Below are 15,279 nucleotides of genomic sequence, written 5' to 3' on the forward strand. Positions count from 1 at the left end.
AAAATTAACCTTACTAGCAGGTATTGGCATTAGCCAGTTGTTTCCACATACTTAAGGGCTTTGAAAGAGCAGTGTGTTTCGGGATGCGAAAGGTGTTTATGTGTACCTTGTTCTTTTCTTTTTTAATATGTAAATTTCTTCTCAAATTGCAAGGCTAGATTTTTCTCCAAGCCTCTGGAGCAAGTTTGGTTTCTTCAATTTGATTGTATCAGAGGCTTCAAACTGCAGGGAAAAAGCAGATAAAAGAGTTCAGTGTAGTTAAAAATAAGACAGTAGTTTTTTTTCAGACAGCTTCTTCCCTATTTATTTATTTTTTAACTCCCAGTAGGCAATTAAACACAGGAGGTCTCTAATTGAGGGGTTGAGAGAGAATTTTGGACACAGTTGTGGATGAAATACTATCAGAATTAAGTGACAACTAAATCAGGTTGCAGTAAGATCTTGTTAATCTGTTTAGCTGGCTACTGTGAATGCTCCCTACTCTTGTCTCACAAGATCTTTTTTTATGTAGACTGCAGTTAGAAATTCAGCCGCAACCATGGTGACAAGATCAAGGTCCTCAGCAGACAGAACACTGATTTTGAAGGAATTATCTTGGCTTCCATTTCAGATCACTGCTTTTCTTTTTGTAACGGTGTTATTTTCTTCAGATATATTTGAATGATTTGTTCTTGGCGCTTGACAGCATTGATTTGTAGCTACTCAGGAGTTTTAAATAAACTATAGAATCACTGAGTACTCCTTAATTAGCATGAATGGGTTAAAGTGGTGTTTTGGCTTAAAGGCATATTGACTACTTAGTTTTCTTTGTATTATCCATTTAATCCGTGTAGATTCAAGTCTTGGCCTAAGGAATGTTCATGGATAAGAATAAGGAGAGATTCCATCTGAGCCTCGATTGATTCCTTTTCGGCTCCCTCAATGAAAAGAGATGATGTGGCCTCTGAAAGATGTGCAAAAACATTATTCAGTTGTTCACTAGAAATATGTTCTGTACAAATCTCTATTGCTGGCCTTGAATTTGAATATCATATATGCAGTACTAAGACAAATTACCACCTGGCTGTACTGTTACCTTACAGACTATCTCAGAAACAAACGTTTTGTACATAAAAAGTATGTGCACGTGTATGTGAACAGGTATATTGGCTACACAGAAAATTATTTCCTGTCTGCTCAGCTTGGTTTATTGTGGCTGATTTCAGTTAAAAAGTTCTTATTCTCAAGCGCTATTCTGAGTAGAGGGAAGATTCCTTCAGCTGATAGTGTAACTAATTTTAAAAAATTATTTACAGTTTAGGCATGAACTCTTCCAGCCCCAGCTTAATACTTCTAATTAATACAAGGCCCTTGAACTATTCCTGCAGTTGTTACTCCATTGCCTAGAACTAGTATGGTTGCTTACCTTTTTATTTCTGAAATCATTTAATTAGACATTTTATGCGTAGTGATGTTTATCAGCTTAGCTAATTCCATTTATTAGGAGTGCAATGCATCCTGACTTGATTAGCTGTATGAGATTGTAGGTGGAGACAGATTTTTTTTTTTTAAAGTGGATTTTTCAAGTCTCTAATTGAGTTAGGCCAGCGTAGTTCACACAAGGAACGTGACTGTTGATAATTGTAGGAATGCTGTGCTAATACTCAATGTTCCTCTGTTTTACAGTGGTAGTAGTGGAGGAAGTGGCAGTCGAGAGAACAGTGGAAGCAGCAGTATTGGCATTCCCATTGCCGTGCCTACACCTTCACCGCCAACCATTGGACCAGGTATGAGGGGCTCTTCTTCTCATGTTAGCTTTAGGCTGTAATGACAGTCATGTGTTTGCAGAGGGAAGTTTTACTGAACACAATGGAGGAGAAACTGTCCCGAAGCACAGTCATAGTCAGAAAATCACTTATCAGTGCTGAGGGACATCTAAAGTTTTAATTCTTTACCAGAAGTACTTATAGAACAATCACCCGTGGAATAACAGATGCTTAAAACACCTTTGTCTGTCCATGTTTTGACAAGACAATCGTGGGACAGGGGAAGAGCATGACGTTTTAAAGCTTCAGTACATTTTCAAGGGCCATGCCTACAAGTAGGCATTTCTGAGTGTCCTGAGAAACAGCAGCAACTGTCAGTACATATTTGATGGGAAATCTTTTTTTCCAAAATAGTCTACTAATTTACCATCTGCCAATGATTTTCTGTGTGTGTTCTTAATTAAATAAAAGTCTTTACCTCAAATAAAAAACAGAAGATGACCTACAAAAAATTGCCAGTGGTAGAATTCAGACTCATCCACCAGTGTCATTTATTCTGTTGCAGTCTGAAGTTGCTAAGCTATGAGGGGGATCACTATGAGAGGCAGGAGAACAAGTGTTATACTTGAGGACAGCAATAAAAGAGAACCATGAAGGATCTCTCATCACCAGAAACATGTCCTCCTGTTTTTAATAATGATGAATTATGTGATTGAGTAGAATCCTTCTTTATTAGTAGACTGCAGGATTATCTTGATAATAAACCAACTCTGACACTTGCTTACATTTGTGTCTTTGTAAGCACATAAAATTAATTTGTACAGGAAAATAGTGGAATTTTGGTGCAATGTATTTATGCTATTACACCTCTTAAATCATTGTTCCTTGGTTGCAAGTCTTCAGTTTTTTATGCACATGTAGGCTTTCCTTTCTTTTTCCCAGGTGTTTCTGGCCCTGCAGTGGTACAAATAGGCATGAATCTTACTATCATCTGTCATCCCATTGAAATCAATGGGAATAAAGATCTGCAGATACAGAACCCTGTGTAGGATCAGGGCCTGACCTATTATCAGTTGACTCAAGTTGAATTTTTGTATTTGTTTGGGAAGCCTATCATGTGCCCATGCTTTCTTATTTGCTTTTTTAATATATGGCCTAATTGGGAATATAAACTATTTTATTAGCACACATTTCTGTTCCTCCTCCTCCTGGAGCCCCGCCAGCACCACCACTGCCACCACCTCTCCCGATGGGCAGTCTGATAGGTGAGACTTGTGTCAATGCTGAAGTGATTGCAGTCGTGCTGCATAATCAATAATCATCTCTTCCTAATGGACTTAGCGAAGCTGTTTTTTCGTTTGTAGTGGGCGCTGTATGATTTTAGTACACAAATCAATTCTGGGGTGATTTTTGTTTTCTTTAAACAATCTAATCTTCACTAATTTTCCGTGGTTAAAGCCTCTGAAGGTAAACGCACAAGGTATGGGGGAGGTTGCTAGTTGCTTGTAATCTCTGTTCCCAATAAAGCTGAGATCTAATTAGTCTGATCTATAATAATTCCAAATCAGCTTGAATGTTGGTATTCTGCTGTATCACTCTTGCAGTTGAAAATAAGCCACTATGGTTGCACTCTCACTTAAAAAATGGAAGCTGACGTGCGATGTATGTGATCTATCCTGTGGGGATAAGGTGATTGAAAGGCAGTAGTGTCTGTCACAGTGGCTTGGGTTTGATGCTGTGCTGCAGCAGGCAGATGCCAAACCGGAAGACTTGTGGATACAAGCTGACAGTTCTTCAAAAATTACCTCAAACATTACATACAGCTGTTAGGAATGGATTTAAAAGTAGTAAGTATAAAAAGACAGACGCCACCACCCCTTTCCTATCACAGGCTGATGGCAAAATTCATTGATCTTGTTAAGAGACGAGCTTTGGAGGCTTTGACCCACATAACCTGTTACACTTTCTCTTACCGGAGTGTTTAAGTGAAAGTGACTGTGGATGGCACTACAGGACTGCAAACTTCTGGTCACACACAGTTTGTGTGTGTACGTGTGTGTGTATGCATTCCTGTATATATTTTTATATGGTTATATAAGATATATACGTATGCATTTAAAAGCACAGAACATTCTACTGCAAAACAATTCTTGCACTGAAACATTGCAAAGTTGTGCATTGAATCCATGTGACCTCAACGTGTGAGATTGGTTAGTTTGCAAGGTTTGATTCTTTCCTTTGTCAGAGGTTAATGCAAAAAGAGCGCTTAAATTGTTTTTTATTAACGTTGAATTTTGTGCAGCGAGCATGTGGAAGGTAAAAATGGGTGTTCATCTTGACGAGTGAGTGACATGTCTTTCTGACAGCCTGCACTGGTGACTGATCTGGTAGAAGTATAAATTCCGTGAATACAAAACCACAAGTAGCAAACATGATTGGCAAACATGCCAAGTGTCTGAAGCTCATGTCATTTAATTTACTGTTTAGTTAGAGCAATTTTTGATATTAGATTGGAGACAAGTTCTGGTTCACAATGGAAAACGTTTGCTTTGAGCAGAATGTGGATTTTTTTGTGTGTGCTTTTTAATAAAGGGTATTGCATGTAGAATTATTGAGATATGCTTACCAGCTGGAAGCTGGCTCAACTTCCCAGTCCCACCCAGTCTGTCAAAGTAGTTTTCCCAGCATTTCTCAAATGCCCTTTATATCAATGTTATTTTATGTCCTGTGTGTTTTTTTCTCATTATTGATTATAACAAGGGTGTTTGTTTTCTATTAATCTCTTGGTACTGCCTTAAGTTATTGGTGGTCTGTAATCAAGTGATTCCCATGTTCTGGGCTTTTTCTATTTTCTGCATTCTGCCCCAAGTAATTCTCTGCTTAAGTCTTCTCCTCGGTTCCTCTGGCTAATGCTTTTCAGCTGCTCCGGGTTCAGCTCCTGGTTCCCAGTATGGCACAATGACCAGGCAAATCTCGCGACACAACTCTACCACTTCTTCAGCATCTTCTGGTGGATACAGACGGAATCCTTCTGTGACTGCCCCATTTTCTGCTCAACCTCATGTTAATGGCGGGCCTCTTTATTCTCAAAATTCAAGTAAGCTTCTGAGCTCTGAAATCACAAACTGTTTTGAGCAAAATGATTGTAAAAGCATGCATGACATTTTAACGTATTTGTGAAGAGCATCAATAAGATTATTGCTTTCTTTCCTAAAATAGAAGGAAAAACAAACAAGAAAAACCCTTTTTAAGTTGTAAAGTGATTGCACTGTATGCAATTACACTGTTTTTCCCCTGAGTTGTTTGCTGTTACTCATGGCAAGAAATTATTATGATTGCCTATCTAATTATAGGCACATTATACTTAGTATTTCAGGTGTGCTTGGGGAACATAAACTAAAATCAGATTTTTTTTCAGGAGACCTAATGTGCTTGTAGCACACTCCCTCCACTACTGGGCTAGTGGCAAGAGAGTGCTGTCAGAGCACAGCGCCCCTATGACAAGCTTTTCCCATTACATAGTTTCTCCCTGTCTCTGTCTCATTCCCAAATCCTATTCCTGATTCCAAGTTTCTCCTTTGTTCTTCATTTGAAACTTTACTGTTAAAGAAAGGACAGAAGAGTTCAGCCTCTTTTCTTTTCAGCAGACAACTCCTCTGTGCTTCCACACGAGTAGAATAGATGGGGATGGATGACGGATGGGATGCAGTGGAGCTAGTTTTGGGACTAAAACTGAGCTAGTTTTAGTCATCAACATTCTGCCTAACCACCTGGCAAGGCAAGCAAGGTTGACTGCAGAAAGCTCTGCAAAAATAGGGATCTAATAGAATGATCTTGGTGGAAAGCTAGGTTTAGATCAGGAACTTCTGCCTTGCTGCTTCCAGCAAGGAAGAACTCCAGCAAGGATAATTTTGACCAAATATAAGTAGAGGAGTGATAGGACTCCAGTGGCTTCTGGTGGTGTGCCAACTCCTTAAACTTCAAAGTGATGTTTCATTAAAACAAAACGTAGATGTTCGGGCTAAAGCTCACTACGGATGAGTGCTGGTTGTTAGTATACTTACTCTTAAGGAAAGAATAGATAGGGAATGTTTGAAACACTGAGGTGAAGAGTTTTCTCAGAGGTTCACAAGTATTACATTTATCCAAAAACATCTTTGTATGCAGGCACAGTACCTATCTAGCTTTCTTTCCAATCCTAATTTTCCTGCTACTCTCTCTGACCCACACTGACCCTTCATTTCCCTCCACACTCCTGTTCCCTGCAATTAATTCACCATAGCAATAGAAACTCCTTCCTGTTCAAACAGTCGTATTCTGTTGAACAAACAGGGCATCCTGGAAATAGTTCAGTTGCCTCGAATGCTCTGCACACCACTGTTTCTGAACAGTTGTAGTTTTCCAAAGCAATTTTTTGCTCAAATGCAGGTGCTGTTCCTTAGTCTAGCCTCTCTGGTGTTTTCAAAATACTGATTGTCAAGATTTTTTTTTGAACAGTATTTTGATGGGTGTTTTTCTACTTTAAACTATTTTTCTCCATTTCTGTAACTGGTGATTTTTTTTAATGCTACTGTCTTGACATTAAATCTAGGTTCCATGTTTCTTTAAGATTTTACTTCTCATGCTAACAAATATTCTGTTTTTTCTTAGATGTTTACTTCAATTTTGTGAGAAACCTGTTTGTTGTCCCTCTTTTATTGATTGTTTTCCCCATACAGTTGATTTGATTATTGGTTTTGTAATGAACTAAATGCTTTGTTTTTATTCATCAAACATTAATCTTAGTTACGGCTTTGTTTAAAACTGTTGCATACTTGGAAGTACAGAACCTCTTTCAAATTTGATTCCGACTGGAGTATACTGCTGAATTCCCACCTTCACAGGAACTTCTCTATTTCAGTGTAAGAGAAATTCTCCTGGGAAGGGGCTTGATATGAACAAATGAGTTATATTCTTTTGTTTCTTTTTCTGTTTCTTTTTTTTTATTTATTGTTTTGTTTGCTTTTTTCTCCCCCCCCTCCTTCACTGGGAGGTGTCCCACCAGAGCTGGTACTATAAATGGCACATCCTGCCACCACCATGCCTCTTTCCTACTTGCAGAGGAAAGAGTTGAACACCTCAGCTGTCAGCCCAGCACCTCTGAGCACTGGTGCCTGTGTTTCACACCTCATTTCTCGCTGAGGAGGTCCGTACTTCACAGGAGATGAGCTTGTGGCTTCCTGGGCAGCTCTGGGCACCGGTGTAGCCAGTGGTAGCTATTCAAGCCTTTGCCAGATTATTAAGTTGCTGAGCGCCTCTAACCAGAGAAGACTTGATCATTTAAAATAGAGCTCCCGTTTTCCTACCAACAAGCAACGAGGTCCCTTTTCCCATTTTTCCACTGCCCTGCTCGTAAGCCTGAGCAGAGCAAAATGACAGGAGGTGCTCCCTGTGCAGACACGGAGCATTGACATGACAGCATCGTTGCCTTTGCAAAGCAGTCGTCTTTGCTCTGTGGCAGGGCTGCTTCGCTGCATTTGGTGTAGCTCCCTGCTCTTATGTTAGAGGAGGAGTCCAGCATCCTCTACAGCATCACCTCCTCTTCTGGTAGCACGCTTTTTAAGGAGAACTCCTGTGTTTGAGCAGTATGATGGAAAGCCCCATGTTGCGTGCTGCCCAAGCGAGGCTGAGCAGTCCCCTTGGCACACGCAGCTCCCCGACACGCAGCCTGTGCCCTGCCTTTTGCGCAGATGGGCACGGGCACATTTTGCTTTTCAAGCCACAATTGGCTAGCCACGAATTCAGCCTTGTTGGAAACACAAGCTTGAAGAAGGTTCTTCCGTGTGTGTGTGTTCTTGTTGTTCTTTACATACTTTGTTTTTTGTGGTCCTCGTTACTGACGGCTGCTTTTGTTTGTTTCCTTTTTTTTTTCTTTTTTTCCTTTTTTCCCCTGTGTCCGTTGACTTCCCCCGAAATGCTGTGTGCGTTGCTACCAGTTTCTATTGCTCCACCCCCTCCCCCTATGCCTCAGTTGACTCCACAGATACCTCTCACAGGCTTCGTGGCCAGGGTGCAGGAAAACAGTAAGTCTGGACAAGCTGAGCTGTTAAAGGGTAGAGCCTACTTTCTTCTAGCATGCATGGCTGGCAAGTCAGACTCTATTTTGTTTCCTTTTCCAGAAGCTAATACCATCTTGCATTCTAGTGTCGATATGCTATCGGAGCTGAAGGGCACACTCTTCAATATTTTATAACGTGCATGATTATTACTGACCCATTTAAGATCTGAGCTGCAAATTTATCATAGAAATACAGCGTGAAATGCGTGGCATCTGCTTGGTCTGAATATAGAATCGGTTCTTAATTAAAAATATTAATTTCATGTTGATTCATCCTGCCTGAGGCTTCTTCAGTAGGGATAATTGATTAGTTTTTGTTAGAAAGGCTTATGCAGACTGTCAAAACATGCACTGCGTAACCACTGGCTCTAATCCTTCAGTAGTTTTTAGGAACCTACACAGTCAATTGAAAATGTGCAGTCTTATGATCTAATGCCACTACAAAGGAGCTCCTAAGGTATTTCTCCTCTCGTCAGCCTTTCATTCTCCATTTCTTTGTGTCCTCTAGCCAGGTTTCCCTGCAGAGCTTCCTGCAGCATAGCTTTGCCAGTTAGGTTTGTGAAAGAGATGCCTCCTGGCTATGATCTGTGCTGCAAGGTGTTTTCCACTGGTCTCTCTGCTCTTACTGTTTTTGTTTGATTCCTTCCAGGTGGCTGCTCTGTCCCAAATGCTAGCACAGGGGTAAAGTCATGCTCCTGCTGCGGGGACATCTCTGTCATAGGAAAATGTTGTAGTTCGATAAACAACAGAGCAAATACAATGTAGATAGGGCATGAAAACATACATAATGAGTGTAAAACATTTCTTAAAGTGTTTGGGAACTGTGGCAAAGCCTGCTAGAGCCTCGGAGGCTCTTACTATGTAGTGATGCTCCAGCGTGTACTTAGGGGCCTCCAGCTTCCCGTACCAGCTTTTAAGTGCTCATGTTTGAGCATTCCCCTAGAGATAAGAGGCATCTCTATGGTTGCCATTCAAAAAGATGTTTTGGTGTTCTGCCAGGTGAATGCTAAGAATCACGATGTAGAACAGCATGCCACAAAAATGCGTTGACAAACCGTCCCAAAATGCCAGGCCTAGAGGTAGACTTCCCTAAAGATGAAGGTCGCTGAATGTCTTCACTTGCAGATAAACTTGAGAAAATTGGCACCTGCTTCTGAATTGTGCCACGTATCGTCCTCCTGGAGGTAACACAGCACTCGGGAGAGCCGAGGTGAAAGGGACAGACTTATGTGTGTGCCACAACAAGAAATAAAGCTGGCTTGGGAACGAGATTGCAGCAAAAATAGCTGAAGCTTGAAATCTGGTCTAGGAACTGTTCCGTTTATTTTCCTTCTTTAATAGTCCCTTGGGTTGGAAAGTTACCTAATGAGCATAGCCTTGAGCTGCATCTTGGAGGTGGGAGTGCGTGTGGCAGTCCAAGCATACGCTCAGCAAAACTGGCTGTAGGGGCCGTTGCTGAGTTTTGGCGTTGTGTGCTTCGTCTGCCTCATTTTCTACCAGATGTCTACATGGAGTGGAGTTAGGAGACGTGTGGGTAGGCTTGCCTTTTGTGGGAAAATGATCCTTCCTTATCGTGAAGATCCGTGGGTTTGGAAAGCAACACCCCCCACTACGTGGAAGTCTTTCAGATTTCTTCTAGGGCAGATGGATTAGAAAACACACCAGGCCTATTCCTTTTTTCCTGCGCCCTGTGCCCAACCTGTGGGTATCTCCTTCAGAGAGGTTTTGTGGTGTGCCCAGAGACCTCTGATCGGATGTAGACTGCTGCACTGTCACGTTCACACCCAGTCCTTTAAAGAGGACCCTGCTGGTAACCACTTAAAGAACAGGAATGTGAGCACATACAAGAGAGGATGTTTCAATTTGGAGCTGTATAAATACTGGTCCGGTCCCCCTTTCTCATTTAGAGTGGGTTTCTGTGCATTTTTTTTTTTTCTCCCTGTTTTTTTTTTCTTCCCCCTCCTAGGAAAATTAATGCTATTCTAGATTCTGCCTGTTTTATGTTCAGAGCCAGGAAACGTCTAGGTTAAAATCCCAGAGGTGGGGATATGTCCATGGGGTGGTACTTGTCTAATTTTCTGTTCCATTTTCTCCCCTTGTTTTAATGTGAAGTTAAATCGTTGTATATGTTTCCCGTGAAGCACGCAGTTTCAGCACTGCATCTCGGTTAGGGTCTATCAGTGTTGGCACTTCCATGCTTGCATTTCCTCCCCTCTTTTGTTCTTCTCAAATAAGCAACTCGTTGTCAAATAAACACAACTTTTTGCATTCATTGAGGTAAGGATTTCCCAGCATCCCAAAGGAGCGTTGCTTCAATGCTCTCTTTTCCTGACTGCACATGAAAATTAAGGCTAGAAATACATTTTGTGAGAGATGTGCCGAGAAGACTGCACAGCCCTGGCCCCTTTATAAATCGTGTTGTCGTGTGTCTGCGGTGGATTAATGAAGCCTGCCTGGGAGTGCTGCTCAGTAACGCAGGCAAGGCACAGCATTCAGCTGGCCGGAGACTCTGTTAGTCTGTCTCCAAGCGACACAAATGGGGCTCTGTATGGCCGAGGGATCCCTGACACAGTGGCAGGCAGCCTGCTGATGCGGGGCTGTGGGCTGCGTGGCCCAGCTGGTCACGTTGCAATTTGCTGGGCCTGCAGGTGAGGAAGAGCAGCAGCTCCCTGAGGGGGGACAGCGCAGGCTGGGTGCCCGGGCTGCTGCCCCAGCAGCTCCTGGCCCTTGCGGAGAGGGATTTGGCTTCCCCTCTACCAGCACGGCCGGGATGTGGCAGCGGAGCTCAAGCCCCTCATGAGGGGCACGTGGCTGAAGCCCAAAGGTTGGGCACTGCTGGAGCAGCAGCCAGGCAGATATAAAGAGCATTAAAGCAAAGAAACCCTGGTAATTACAAACCCTTGTAATTCTTAATGCTGCTGTAACTAGCAATAGCTGGAGCTCCACTCAGTGCTGTGGTGTTGATTCCTTGCAGGTCAGCTTAGCTTCCCTAAAATTAGCGGCGTGGTTGGGAGCACGCACCCAGCCTGTGGAGCACGTGCCCTGCTCCCTCAGTCAAACCTTCAAGAGCAAGGGGGTTCGCCCTGTGTCTGTGTTCAATGTGCAGGCTCCCAAATTGCTCGTAATTAAATCTGTATTCCTGTATAAAAAGCCGCGTTCGGTGCCAGTAACTTCTTGTTGGTAACTTCGTGGTTTCGTGGTGCTCACACCTAGGTTGATGTGTAGCGAGCAGTGCGAGGGGTGACTCCATGGCTCCCATCTGAGTCCTCTACCTCTCCCTTTTGCTGCCAGCTGCTGGGAACTGAAAATTAATTTGATGAGCTAATTTGAAGAGTGCTTTGTACCAGAATGCCTTTCTCCTTTTTCCCTTTCCCAAAGCAACTTGTAATTGTGCTGATTGGAGAATCTCAGGGCAGGGATTTGACATTTTAGATTACACACTTCATTCCTTGAGCACTTTCCCCCCCAGAACAGCAGCTGCCTGTTGTAGTTTTCCATCTATGAGATGAATCCTGGATGTGTGCATGTGCACAAGCTAGTCTGGAAGCTGAGGATCTGTACAGAGCTTTCCTTCTGCAGGATTACTTGGCTTTCTCTTACCTGGTTAGATCTCAAACTCTGCTCTCTTCCTGGTTTCGTGATCTGCACCAGATCTTTTTGCCCCCTGAAGGCTAGCTCTGCGAGAGAAGGAATCCAAGGCAGTAGTGTTTGGAAACAAATGAAAATGTTTGTCTAGGCAAAGGATCTGTTGAAAAATTGAGCTGCTGGTGCAGTCCAGAGGCCTGTTGCTGCCTGGCTCAGAGGGTGCCGCTCGGAGTCCTCCCATAGCTGCTGCCGCTAGCCCTCGGCACGGGGACGTCGGGGCAGGAAGCTTTCCTCTCTGCTGGTGGTCAGCTTACGCCCTGCAGCATGTGCTTCGACTCTAGTAGCATTTATACCTAGATCTGACCACTAATACCAAACGTAGCTGTATGTCGTAGCTTTTAATACGGAGCCTCTGTTTCTAATCAGTGCATGGGATCATAGTGCATGCTGTGTGTGTGTCGTCGTCCCCACCCCTTTTATTTACAGTGCTACAGCCTCAGGTTGGTTTGTGCCTGCACGCTGGTTTTGATTAAAAAAATCACGATTTCCCAACGTTTCCAGTTGCTGATAGCCCGACTCCTCCCCCCCCACCGCCCCCCGACGAGATGCCGATGTTCGATGACTCTCCTCCTCCTCCGCCCCCACCCCCTGTGGATTACGAGGACGAGGAGGCTGCTGTTGTGCAGTACAGCGATCCCTACGCGGATGGAGATCCTGCCTGGGCGCCTAAAAACTATATAGAGAAAGGTAAGAAGTGTGGCAACTCTGTGGTACTGCAGTGCTGGAGGATTAACGGGGTCTGAAGAGGATGAAGGACTTAGCTTGGGTCTGGTGAAAACAACCATTTTCCCTGCTAAGTTGGAACTCCAGCCGTTCTTTTCGTAGTTTGTCAGTGGCTACACCTGATGTGATAAAATATAATCCTTCTTTAGAAGGATTATGAAATACCTTCAAGCATTCTAGAATGAAGGGATTAAAAAAAAAAAACAGTTATGAGAAGCAGATGTGAATCGGCTTTTCATTTTTTTTTCATCTTTGCCGAGCTGCTGGATTGTGTCTGAAGCTACCTCAGGATTGCTGGGCAATCATCTAGAAAGTGTTGCATAAATGCCAGGAAGTCTCAGTCCTATCAAACCAGAGAGCTGGCCAGAGTGGATCAGTGGACGTTTTGCTCTGAAATGTAGTGGGGCTTCCATGGGGACTTGCAGTGAGCCTAGATCAGCAGACTGTAACTATGCTGAGATACAAACTCCTGCAGTAAATGCTTCATCCCATGAATAGCTGAGGTGCTGATTTCCTGCCTGTAGAGCTGTCTGTGTTAGGACAGTGCCCAGTTTGTCAACAGCCGTGTGACAAGCTTTTTCAGGACCTGGCTAGCACTGCAGGGCGTATGGAAGGAGACGTCTGCGATACCTGTCACAGCAGCAGCCACAGAACTGCTCTGCTCCACCTTCCCTGCTGGCTCTGCTCCGTGCAGGGCGTCCTCATGGGGTGAAAATAACTGACATGCTGCATCGTTACTTGCTAGGCATTAAGGCATTGGGTTTCTGAAAAGATTTTGTTTCTGAGAAGATTATTTTACCTACATATAATATAGTAGGTTCTTGGAATCTGTACAGCCGACTGCATAAATTCATACCAACTGTTTTAGAGGGTGCGGCTGTGCTGTCCACAGCTTGTGTATTCGTGGTGGTATTCTTTAATTCCAGTGCTAGAGGTGGCAACATTGCCTTTCCTTAGGGAGATCTCTGCTTTGTTAGTTGCCACAGTAAGCGGGAGGTTGGTAAGAGCAATGCATTTACCAGGCAGGTACCATAATATAGTGGATGTTGCTGTAAATTCACTTGCACTTTTTTCCTGCAGTAACTTCGGTACTTGCGCTCATTGCAGCCCTTTAGAAGAAATGCCAAAACTTCCCATCACATAGAAACTCTGTAGAAAAGACAGGAAATCATTCACTTCTGTAGAGGGGCCTTAAGCAGCTCTGTTTACAAAATCAGGCATTGCAGCAATCTCTGCATAGTTGCAGGGGCCATTGTGTAAAAAAATTTCCTATAGGTCCCTTTTTATAGAGTGGTGGGGTTTTTTTTAGGCTTTCCTAGTCAAGAGATCCCCGTGCAGGGATCTGTATGCTCTTGAGGTACTCTGACCAGAAATTACTGCCACCTTAGTGGACCACCTATTTCATAGTTTTAAATTTAAAGAGTCCGTGTGCACTCTTCTGCTGGGCCCCAGCCAACTGCACCTCTCCACACCAGAAGGTTTACTGAGTATCCAGTGCAGTCACCGCCCACTTACTGGTAGCCAGTACTGCAAGAAAAGGGAAATGTCACTTTGTGTACTGGATGTTGATCAGGAAAACCCTGTGAATTCAGAATGGAAAGCCCCAGCATGGCAAACTGGTCTTTTCAAAATACAATTGTACTTCAAAAGAATTTCCGACTGGCGCTGTTGGCGTGATGCTAAACTTTTCCTCTGTTCACTCCGCAGTTGTTGCTATATATGACTATACAAAGGACAAAGACGATGAGCTGTCGTTTATGGAGGGTGCAATCATTTATGTGATAAAGAAGAACGATGACGGCTGGTATGAAGGAGTTTGCAATCGAGTAACTGGCTTGTTTCCTGGGAATTACGTCGAATCAATCATGCACTATGCCGATTAAAATCCTTTGCTTTTCAAAGTTGGGTCTTGTATTCAGTCATACCATGATTATTTACAAGGGGTAACTAAAAGCTAACAGAATTGTCTTAATATACTTTCAGAAAATGTGCCCATTTCTTCAGGCCATACTGTTTTAATGGTATGATTGAATGTCCATCTCTCTAAGTCTCTGGAGACGGTATGTCTTAACCTGATGGCAATTTGTAAAACAAGCAACTGTCTATAACTGGTTATACTTATTTACTTATGCATTGTTAATTTTATGACCAGCCTAAATATTCTGGGGAAGTAGGGTATAATATTTAATGAACCATGATTCAGATTGTGCCATTACATTTTTCAGTACAGCATGGTAACTAACACTACGTTAGACTAACATATTAAAATCTGGATGAGAAGTTTAATGTTAGTGCTGGTCATATTACTTTTTGTTTAGACTCTTTGCTCATTCTTGAACTATATTTGTTTAAAGCATGCATACAAACTTATGTATTGAAATATACTTTTTTAAAAATCCAAGATGCTTCCAATTGTTGTAATCTTTACCTGGAGTATTCTCACTAAAGTCTATTATAATGAGTTGTTTGGGTCTAAGGTGTCCATGTGAATCAAAAAATGGGTGGTCTTATGTATGTGTAATTTGTACCCAAGTTTTTTTAATAAGTAAATTTACATTATGACTTTTTCCATTCATAAATATATAAGTGAACCAAAGGTCTTGTCCATTACTTTGTTGGTTGGCTTGGCAAAGAAGTTTGGAATGCTAACGTAGCAAAACCATGGCTGTGTTATCCCAGGCAATGTACTAAAAAGCAAATGTTTGTAACATGACTTTATCACTGACAGAGGGCAAATAAATTAGATATGAAACCTGAATTACACATTATACAAACTCCTAAAAGTTCTTTTCTTCCAAAATAAATTTTAGCAAGGATTCTTGGTTGAATCTAGTTACCAAGATGCAGTAATTTGGACATTATCTGTGACTGACATTTCTCAGTAGAAAGTGTATCTGGACTTGGTTGCGTGCCCAGCTGAGCAGAGAGGGAGGCTGCTCTCAAGATGTGACACAGGGGAAGCAACCACAACAGGATGTGGCTTCCTTTAACAGCGAATGGAGCAAGGCACTTAGCCCTTTGCATTAAGGGCTAACAAGCAGAGGTGGTTAGAGGTGAGACTTCTCTGGT

General features: G+C 42.6%; 1 protein-coding gene across 13 annotated transcripts in view; it reads left to right on the forward strand.

The window, feature by feature from the left end:
* ABI1 (abl interactor 1) overlaps positions 1–14,968 on the forward strand; it is a 76,700-nt gene extending 61,732 nt beyond the window's left edge. For 3 of the 13 annotated variants that reach the window (XM_068673668.1, XM_068673669.1, XM_068673676.1), the window contains 6 exons: positions 1,666–1,766; positions 2,930–3,010; positions 4,666–4,842; positions 7,721–7,807; positions 11,989–12,174; positions 13,918–14,968. In XM_068673668.1, the coding sequence (XP_068529769.1) occupies positions 1,666–1,766; positions 2,930–3,010; positions 4,666–4,842; positions 7,721–7,807; positions 11,989–12,174; positions 13,918–14,093 (808 nt within the window). In that variant the 3' untranslated portion in view covers positions 14,094–14,968. The remainder of the gene's footprint in view (positions 1–1,665; positions 1,767–2,929; positions 3,011–4,665; positions 4,843–7,720; positions 7,808–11,988; positions 12,175–13,917) is intronic. The other 10 variants (XM_068673679.1, XM_068673680.1, XM_068673681.1 and 7 more) reach the window with 6 other exon arrangements.
* Positions 14,969–15,279: the final 311 nt, after the last annotated feature.

The sequence above is a fragment of the Anas acuta genome, chromosome 2 (assembly GCF_963932015.1).
Source record: "Anas acuta chromosome 2, bAnaAcu1.1, whole genome shotgun sequence".
Classification (NCBI taxonomy): domain Eukaryota; kingdom Metazoa; phylum Chordata; class Aves; order Anseriformes; family Anatidae; genus Anas; species Anas acuta.